The 10,262-nt window shown below is 36.1% G+C and overlaps 1 protein-coding gene across 1 annotated transcript; it reads right to left on the minus strand.

Moving 5' to 3' along the window:
• Positions 1-1,350: 1,350 nt before the first annotated feature.
• LOC109214114 (7-deoxyloganetic acid glucosyltransferase-like) lies at positions 1,351-4,257 on the minus strand. Its single transcript, XM_019378002.1, has 2 exons — positions 3,675-4,257; positions 1,351-2,438 (listed from the first exon to the last, which is right to left on the minus strand). Exons 1-2 carry the CDS (start codon positions 4,186-4,188, stop codon positions 1,501-1,503), a joined length of 1,452 nt encoding a protein of 483 aa, XP_019233547.1. The 5' UTR covers positions 4,189-4,257; the 3' UTR covers positions 1,351-1,500.
• Between the last annotated feature and the right edge of the window lie 6,005 nt (positions 4,258-10,262).

Here is a 10,262-nt window from a genome sequence, read left to right on the forward strand (position 1 = left end):
GGTTATGACAGATAGCTGGGAGCTTCAGCTCCTTCCCAAAGTTTCCAACTTCACTCGAGCCTCGCTCGATTGATGCTCGGGGCCTCCGGGCCGCGCCCGAACATACCGACAAGTTTGAAATCATAAAACGGACTAGTTCGAACCCTCGTAACGCCCGAAATAATGCTAAATCTAAGGATCACCCCTAAAACCAATTGAATCAAACTTATGAACTTCAAGTTCTTCATTTCACTTCTAACGCACCGAAACGTGCTTAAACTACTCGGATTGACACCAAATTTTCGGGCAAGTCTTAAATGTTATACTGGACCTCTACCAGGCTCCGGAACCAACATACGGGTCCGATACCAACTTGATCAAGCATTATTCAATTTCATTAAATCCTTAGAATTTCCAGTTTAACAATTTTCAACAAAAATTCATTACTCGGGATAGGGACCTCGGAATTCAATTCCGGGCATACGCCCAGGTCCCATATATTCCTACGGACCCTTCGGGACCGTCAAAACACGAGTCCGGATCCGTTTACTAAAAATGTTGACCAAAGTCAAACTTAGCCTTTTAAGAAAATCTTAGGGAATCAAGTGTGCTTATTTCAACCCAAACCCCTCCAAATCACGAACCAACCATCCCTGCAGGTCGTAAATTAGTTAAAGCAAGTTCGGAAAGTCTTATTTAGGGGAACGGGGTTCTAACAAGCAAAACGACCAGGCTGGTCGTTACAAAATGTATAGTACTAAGTACTTGCTGATTTAATAACAATAAATAATAAATAAGGAACAAATAATTTATTTAAAAATTACTATATAATGTGTATCCATTGATTTTGTATATATTTTGTTATACTTCTGTAAAATACATTAAATAATAAAATAATACTCCCTCTGGTCCATACTAAGTGACTTTTTAGCCCCTTTAAGAAAAATATTAACTCCTAAAGAAAAAAGGTGTAATCACTAAATTACCCTTAATTAATTGTTACCTTGACACATTGTATATGTAAATAACGACAAATTTAAAAAAAAATTAGTTCCTTCTTGATTATAGGGCACTTATTTTTACACCAAAATAAAAAGGCTAAAAGGATCACTTATTATGGACTGCAGGAAGTAACTAATATTTATTAAAATAATATGATATATTATATCATAATTTTATAAGAGCAATATTCTGTCAAATTATCTTCGCATCACGCGGGTTCTAACTATCCAGTAATTCAAAAGCAAAGGCAACACGTGGATGCGGCTAGCTAGGCTAAAAACACTGGGAAAAAATTGAAAAAAAGAAGAAGATTTCCCACGTTAAGATGATGACATGAAACTCTAAATGAAGAATGGAATTGAGCAAGTCTGACATCTATAATTTGCCTTCAATAACAAAATGAGTATGTGATATTGAAGATAAATGAGGATAGAGAGGAATTCCTCTTCATTCTCCGAAATTATCAAGCAATATTTTTTTTCTTATACATCTAAGGATGATTTCTTAAACTAAATTAAACTACATCCAGTTTCTATTCCTCATCAATTTTATGTCCTTGATCAAACGATCTAAGTTACAGAAAGATGATCCATTTTCATTCACTGATTTCCTCGCCAATTTTGCCATTAGACGGGCAGATTTTGCGAACTCAACCTTTCTAGTCTCTATTAAATCCTTCACCATATTTTCAATTATCACTCTATCACAAGTGTCCTTCATGTCCAATCCAATCTTCCAAATCTCCCCTACAAGCCTACTATTGACCTGTTGATCTGCATAAAATGGCCAGCATATCATTGGAACTCCCTCATATATGCTCTCCAACGTCGAATTCCAGCCACTATGAGTCAAGAATCCTCCAACAGCAGGATGCGCTAGGACTTCCTCTTGTGGTGCCCATTCGACAATGTATCCTCTTTGTCTTATACCCTCTAATAACTCCTCTGGAATTTGATAGTCTTCAGCTACGGATTTTGGCCTTACAACCCACAAGAAAGGCTTTCCACTGTTCACAAGTCCATGCAAAAATTCCATAAATTGGTCTTTTGTCAGCACAGTCATGCTCCCAAAACTAACATATATCACTGATTTGAATAGTTGCTGGTCAAGCCAATCTATACAACTTGTATCTTCTTCCCAAAGACTGCTCGAAGATGTAGTACATGTTAGCCCAATATTAGTAGCTACTCTGGCTTTTAGTTGCACGTGGAGTGGTCCGATTGTGTAGAGTTTGGAAATGTTCTTGGTTATTTGGGCTAGTGCTGGTCCTTCAAGTTCTTCAAAAGTGTTGAGAATAAGCCCGTGTGCGCTCTTTGTATGTTGAGTTGCTGAAATGACCAGTTGAAGACCACGGTCACTAAGATCACTTGCGCGGCAGAAACTAGGAAGGTCGCGAAGCCGTAGAAAGGACTCCATGCCCGCGACATTGGTGACTAGTGTATCCATGTCACTTTGTCCTGTATATATATAACATAAGAGTTAGAACAATTTTTGCATGGATCGTGTAAATAAATGCGAGTAACTGGCCATAATAAGTGGGCTAGTTACCTAGAAACTAAAGCAAGTAACCTGATGTAACATGTAAAATTAATTAGATACTCAAACAAATTTATACAACTAATATATTATCAGTGGCGTCTCGATGGAATACGAGGTCTAAAGCTTAATCGTTATTCGAGGCCTTAGGAGGCAAACATGTTAATTATATTTTACAATCAACTTCCTCTAATGTTTTCTTCGTTATTGATAATTATAGCCAATTTATTTAATCACTCTTGAGATATTGTTGATCTTAAGTAAAGTTTTATTAATTTTACTTCCAAAAAACATCTTTCTAGCGGGGGGAAATGCCTTTATTTTTCTATGAGCAATATTATATAGGCATGTGAAAGAAGAGCTAAATCTTTTATTTTATTGAGTATATCAATTAGAGTATTATCTTCTACTTGGAAAAAAATTCGTAATACTTTTGTGACAAAATAATTCCAAAAATTAATATGGAACTAATTAGCTCAAGGTATATATGGACAGAAGCTATTATAAAGTGAAAATTAATCCAGGTTGAAGAGATTAAGATTAAGAAGAATGAAGAAGGAAGTAAGTTAAGTGCATGTCATTCGTTTGTTATAGATCAACTAAATTTGACCTGAAACAAAAAAGTATAATGTTTGGACTATGCCATAATAGTTATTGACATAGCAAATGATTGATCAAAGAACATACTTACTATTATAAAGAATTGTACGAGTAATTATTTGAAATATACTTGTTATATATGTAAATATAATTAATATTTTGGGGCTCTATATTTTTTGAGGCCTAAAGCCTTGCCTTTAGTTTTTTTTTTTTTTTTTTTTTTTTTTTTTTTTTTTTTTTTTTTTTTGGGTTTCTGATCACCCAGTGTTCGGTATCCACAGGAGTCCGACTATATCCGAATTCGCGCCGCGAAGCGCCACCTACCAAGGATTTTTCCATACCCAGGGCTCGAACTCGAGACCTCTGGTTAAGGGAGAAGCAGTCACATCCACTGCACCACATCCTTTGGCGGTAAGCCTTGCCTTTAGTTGCCTTGGGGTTGAGGCGCCCCTATATATTATGAGTTTCAGTACACAATTTCATGAAAATCAAAGAATTAGAACTGACATTAGTAACAAATTAGCGGAGGAAAAAATTGAAGTTCCAAAAATGAGTACCGGTTATTGGAAGTTCCCGTGCTTCAATGAGTGGCGGAAGGCAAAAAAAAGCCCAGAAGCAACTAGCACTGATTGTTCTAAAAAGTATAGTTGGAATGTTGAGTTCTCTTCCAATATCTATTGTAAAGCACATTATTCCATCGGCAATAATGCATGTAAGAGGTGGCCTGTCAAGTGTACTAAATCGACGAGCAATGAGCATTTCCATAAGTCGCGGTTTTGTGACTGTGTCAATGGAATTAAATAGGTCCACGACGCGATCACCAGTTCTGGGATGATCATCCGGAAGCCCATCAGGAATTGTTTCAAAGTATAAACTGGGATACTGCTTGTAACTTAAATGAATATCAGTGTAACTTAAGAGACGTCGATGAATGAAATCTGAGTTAAGAAATGTAACGTACAAGCCCTCCCGACAGAGTAGTTGTGCTAGCTTGAGCATGCAATTGACATGGCCCTGTACGGGAAAGGGAAATATCAAGACATGGGAAAGGCAAGAAGCTGGTTCGTCCATATAAATTTTTTGGATTCTTCAAATATTAATTCGATCCGATCCTATATCGATCGTATTTTACTATTTATATTGACGCAATTTAGTTTGTTATGAATTGAAGCCTTTGTGAATGCTTATATTCAGGGAAATGCAGTGTACATGATGGTGCTCAGCTTAACAAATGGCATGGAAGATGTCATCTTCAGCGTCACATTCTGATATATCTTCACACTTTTCGTATTTCAAGCTTATCTTGTGACTCCTACGTAATATATATAAGCTAAGGCTTGAGGACAAGTTATCCGGCACATAAAGATATATACAATTTCATCATACAACATGTTTATCAAGTGTAGATAATATACATAACAACAATAAAAATAGTAACACAACAGTACAGTACTGTAACACTTTATATGATATAGATTACACCAATCTGAGAGGATTATTGATAAAGAATTTTTCCAATAAATATCAATTGATCGGTTTTAAATTTAATATAAACAATGTCTAAATTTGCCTGTGAACTAGGCTATAGCCTATAGCACACTAAAAAGAGAATCGCCATTAAAAAAGTAGATCTTTTTTGCGACATGTTTATTAATTATAGTTTACTGATCATAAAATTATATGTAAAGATATGTGTTATATTATTTATATTGGATTGATGTAAACAGTTGAATTTGATTAAATTTTACCTGTCCTTTGGTTCCAACTCAACAAGCAGAATTCGCAAAGTATTCTTTTATTTCTTTATGTAAGTGAACACACGGACACTGGTATATAGTTCAATGAGATCAAAACGTGATATATTATCGGACACGGTCAAAGAGTCTGAATATGAAAAGTCAAGTTAATTGGTGTAACTTAAATCATTCAGACAGAAAATACAGCAAAATGCATCCCATATCGGATATATTTTCTAAAGTACGAATCTTATGACCTATTTCTTGAGATACCACTTGAAATAATATTAACTTAAAGACTAGTAAAACGCTTGCTTTGACTTATACATAAGGGCACAAAGCCACAAACATACTACATTTGCATGCAGTTTCAATAGTAGAACTAAGGGTGGCAAGTGGGCTGGTTAGGTCCGGGACCGGCCCAGGCCCGCAAGCCCATATGGGTAGTGGGCCTAAACGGTCCTATCCGTTTAAGCCCGGCAAAAAGGAGATATACAGGCCCATGTGGGCCGGTTCACAGTAGGGGCACGTTAGGACCGGGACCGGCCCTAAGTGGGCCGGTTTAACCGGTCCCAAACAGTCTCAAACGGTCTCCAACGGCTGATTTTAAAAAAAAATCTCATTTAAATTTCTGAATGTAGCCGTTATTGCTGCCAAAATAGCCGTTGGCTATTTATAAAATAGCCATTTACCCCCCCCCCCCCCCCCCTCCCAACTTGTTTTATCCAACTTTTTATAATTACACTTTTTTCCTATTTTCAACTATAAATACCCCCTCATTCTTTCATTTTTCTTCACCAAATCATCAATCTCTCTCAATCTTTCTCTAATTTTCTTCTAAAATTGGTTACTTTGTTGTTGCAACTTGTGTGAAAAATTGTGAAGTTGGTGAATTGAAGTATTCAAGTCTTCAACGATAATTAATTTTCAACAAGTTGTTCGTCAATTCGGTAAAATCGTTCCAACTCTTTTGTTTTACTATTATAGTTTTGTTTGTTTTATTTAATTACTTTGTATAATTATAATTAAGATGGCATATTCCTTAAAAAAAATATTTAGTAAAAATAAGGAAAAATCCAAGAGTGGTGAATCTAGTGGCCTCCTCTAATTCCCCGGCCTCCCATACCCGCCCTTCCACCTGCTCCTATTCTTGATAGTGATAATACTTTATTACAATTTACAGAGAGTCAATATGTGCATAATGTTGGAGGTGGTGAAAACTTAGATCATGAATATATGAATTCTCTTTATGGTAATCCAACTATTGATGAAGAAGATGAGCAGAAAATAGATTTAGATGAAACGCAGCCGGATGATGATACACCCACCAGTCATGTTACTCAAGTTAACCCAACTAATCCAAATGATGCCCCGGTTGACCCCCTGTTACTACCCCTACTTTTTCTAGACAACCTTCTAAACGGGCTGAAACATCTCTTGTTTGGCCATTTTTTATTCAAATAAGAGAAAGAAATCTAAGTGTGAAACTTCTGGCAAAGAGATGGCTTTTAACTATGTTGATCGGGAGGGGGGGGGGAGTTTGAGGAGACACATAATGATACACCCTCAAGATAAAGCTAAATATTATCAAATGAAAGTTGCGGTCGGGCGGACAAGTCCAACTAGTCAGCCTGACCCTAGTACCGGGTCAAATCAATTTCAATCGGGAATTAACACTGTTACCGGTGGTATTTTATATTATGACCCAAGAAAAGATAGGGAAGAATTGGCAAAAATGGTTACTGTTATGTGCTTACCCTACAGTTTTCCGTCTAACCCCCACTTTGTGCATTATATTAGAAAAGTTTTTAATCATACTTATAAAGGATGGCCTCGCACAACCGTAAAGAGCGATATTTTATAAATATAAACATGAATATGAACAATATTTGCGCTATTTATTTACTCATATTAATTGTCGTGTTGCTATTACTACTGAATGGTAGAATTGGTAATGATTGTGATTATCTTATTGTTACAAGTCATTGGATTGATAAGGACCAGATAATGCAAAAGCGCATTATTGCTTATAGAATAATTAATTCACGTCACACAGGGCAGTTTATTTCTAGCACGGTTACGGATATTTGTAGATATTTTTGCATTAGTGATAAAATAATGTCAATTTCAATGGATAATGCTACTAATAACACTAATGTTGTAGCCTTGCTTACCACTACACTAAATCCCGCATTTAGTAACATTTTTCATGTTAGATGTATTTGTCATATTTACCATTTAATTGTGGGTGATGGTCTGAGAATTTTAAATGTTGAAATTGAAAAGGTTAAAATGGCTCTTCGCTAGCTTTTTTATTCAAACCGTAGAAGTAGACTTAGAGAGTATTTTAAAAGATGCGATGAATTTGTGTTGGCCCAAGTAAAGGTTAGTTTTGAAGACTGACAAAGGAACTCAGACATGAACCAGGTCCATCCAGTGGTCCATCCCTTAGGTGCACAAAAACGGGCAGATTCAAGCATGAGGGTTGCACGTGAAGGAGATAAGCTTAACTTGGTGTATTTAATATCTCCTGATCGAAAAGGTTGCATAATTGATAAGGAGAAGGAGTCCTTAATCAAAGAGAACACAATTCAAGATAGGGAAGGAATTAGAAGTTGAAATCAACTAGAACTCTTCCACCAAGGAAGAGTTGCATCAGAACTCTAGTTATTTCTTCATCTACTAACTCTATAAATTGCAGAATGTTCTCACATTAAAGTTGCACAAAAACGCAGAAGTTAAACGTGAATTGAGAGCAAAATAGCAAGGCTTTTTGCAAGCAGTTCGTGTGTGATTCAAGTGTGCAAACCAGAAGCTACATGAACCAGATTGAAGAACCAGCTCCATAAAGAGTTTTATGTGTCTTTCTTTATTTCTAGTTCAATTGTAGTAGGTGTTTCATATTGTACCTTTCAGCTTTATCTAGAAGCAATTGTAATAGGTATTTTGAGTATTCAAGTTAGAGTTAACTTGAAGTTGTCGCAGCAGTTAGAGGCTGGTTGCCACAACGGGATTAGAGTTAATCCTTAGGTTTACAAAGAGTTTTGTAAATGTTGTTTTTGGCTCAGTGATTTTAGTGGAAGTTTGGGAAAATCCTACTGAGTAGTAGGTCGTGGTTTTTTCACCTTTTGAGCCAGGTGTTTTCCACGTAAAAATCTCTGTGTTCTTTATTTTATGTACTTATTATTCCGCAAACAGTAGTAGTTAATACACCTAGAAGAACCAGGTTCTTCTAGAGCGAAAATTGGGTACCACACAAATCCCCTCCCCTCCCCTCCTGTGTGGTATTGACGTTTAGAACATCAATTTGTCCTAAGAGAAAGAAAGGTTCCTAAACCTTGTCCAACCAGATGGAATTACATGTATGAAAGTTTAGTTGTTGCTTATGAATATAGAAACCCCATAAACTCAACGTGTAATGCTCATGTAAGTGATGATGATGAGCACCTTACAAATGCGAATTGGGCTAATGTTAAAATGCTTGTAGATTTCTTAGAAAGCTTTCATGTTACTACAAATGAATTTTCTAGGCAATATTATCCTACTATTTCGAACTGTTTAGTTTATCTTGCAGATCTTGCAAATTTGTTTGCTCATTTTTCAGAGGGTGGAGAAATTTATGAAGTAGCTATTGATTCTATGAGAAAGAAATTTAAAAAATATTTTTCCCTATTCCCCCTATTTATGGTATTGCTGCCTTGTTAAATCCTATTATGAAATTAGGTGGTCCTCAATATTGGTATCGATCTATTTATTATGGTTTAGCACTTGAACCTGAGGAGTTGTCTACACTTTCGGACGCACAAGCCGCAATTAAAATAAATGCTTTAACTATTTATAGTGCTTATCAAATTGCAATAGATAATGCTAGACCAGATATTCCAAATCATTCTTCTTCTAGTTCTCAAGCATCTAAAAGAACTGCAGGAGTAAGAGCACTTACTACTTGGACCGAGTTTAGGGATTCTCAAGATTGTACCACTAGTAATTGTTCACAACTAAATGAGCTTGAAGTTTATTTGTCACAGGGACCTGAGGAAATGAATTCCGGAGACTCATTTAATCTTTTAGAATACATAATCAAGAATACAACAGTAATCAAGAATACGTATTACATTGGCAGAGGTAGATGAAGGGTTAATCCCTTTTGGCAAAAGATTATAGTACCATGTAATTATAGGAAAGAAAAAAAAATTCCTGTTATATATAATTGTTGAATTCTCTTGCAAACAAAAGATTCTAATGTAATAGCAAATTAAAGCGGATTCACCTTCTATTTTAGTTCACATGGTCAAATTTTTATGTGATATTCTAGGTCTCTATCGCGATGTAATATTGGAAGAAGACTCATTATGTTGTCATTCCAAAAAGAAAAACACTATCTGATATGTAATTTCACGAAATTTATAAATACTCCAAATAAACTTTTACTCAGATTTTAATTTACTCCACATTTACAAAAAGAAAAACTTGGAAAAAATTAAACTTTATAGTGGTAATAGAAATAGATTACTCAGCTTGTAAAGACCCGTGCACCTAACATTTCAATTTGTCCGAAAAAAGTTGAAACACCTTGCTTTTGAACTTACGGCTTTTACTCTCTATAAAAAGAGTAACTAACATATTGTCTCTCTTTTTATTTGTATCCCATAATAAAAGGTTGGTTAAAGTTTCTGTATTAGGTGATACCCTTTTTTGCTTGAGCCCGACCGGGTTGGGTCCGGTCCGGAGCAAATCGGGGCCATCGAACCCGACCTGGATGCAAGGTAGAACGACGGCCACGTCTACAACCGAGGTCGAGTCGTTTCGAGACCGTTACAGAGCTCGATAGGAGTCACCACCGGATGGAGAAACACACAAGGTCGGAAGCCGGACTCGTAACGGATAACCAAGCGTCGCCGGATATCTCGCCCAAACGTGATTTTCTCAACCACTTCAGGCCATTAAGGCGTAATTACAGGGATCCACGATGTAATCAATTTACCTACCTTATTTTTACCCTTAATCAGAATGTATAAAAGGGGATCTCTCTAAATTCTTGTGGATCATCAAGCACAATTGTTCTAAGCAATATTATATTCTGCGATTATTTACTTTAACAGCAATTGTTGAGTCTTTATCTTTATTTTCCTTAACCTAAAAACCTTTTGTATCTTTTAGTTCACGGATCCTTAAAACCCCATATAAATTCAATTGTTATCCGGATTCGAGGGTAAACAGTTTGGCGCCCACCGTGGGGCTAAGGATATTGGTGAGCTCTTTGATACTCTTTCTTGACGCATCACAATACACTGGTTCTTTGCAAAAGAGTCCATCTTACATTCAAATTACCAACTCATAGAATGGCACAATCAATTAACAACGAACTTGAACAGCAGACGGGAAACAATGGAATGCCCGGGCTCGAAA

The sequence above is a fragment of the Nicotiana attenuata genome, unplaced genomic scaffold (genome assembly GCF_001879085.1).
Source record: "Nicotiana attenuata strain UT unplaced genomic scaffold, NIATTr2, whole genome shotgun sequence".
NCBI classification, from domain to species: domain Eukaryota; kingdom Viridiplantae; phylum Streptophyta; class Magnoliopsida; order Solanales; family Solanaceae; genus Nicotiana; species Nicotiana attenuata.

What these genes read in the sequence shown, in the direction of transcription:
- LOC109214114 (XM_019378002.1), bottom strand. Translation starts at nt 4,188, where the DNA reads ATGGACGAACCAGCTTCTTGCCTTTCCCATGTCTTGATATTTCCCTTT. An exon ending in ACGGGAACTTCCAATAACCG is followed by an intron (nt 2,439 to 3,674) that starts GTACTCATTTTT and finishes ATATATATACAG; the next exon opens with GACAAAGTGACATGGATACA.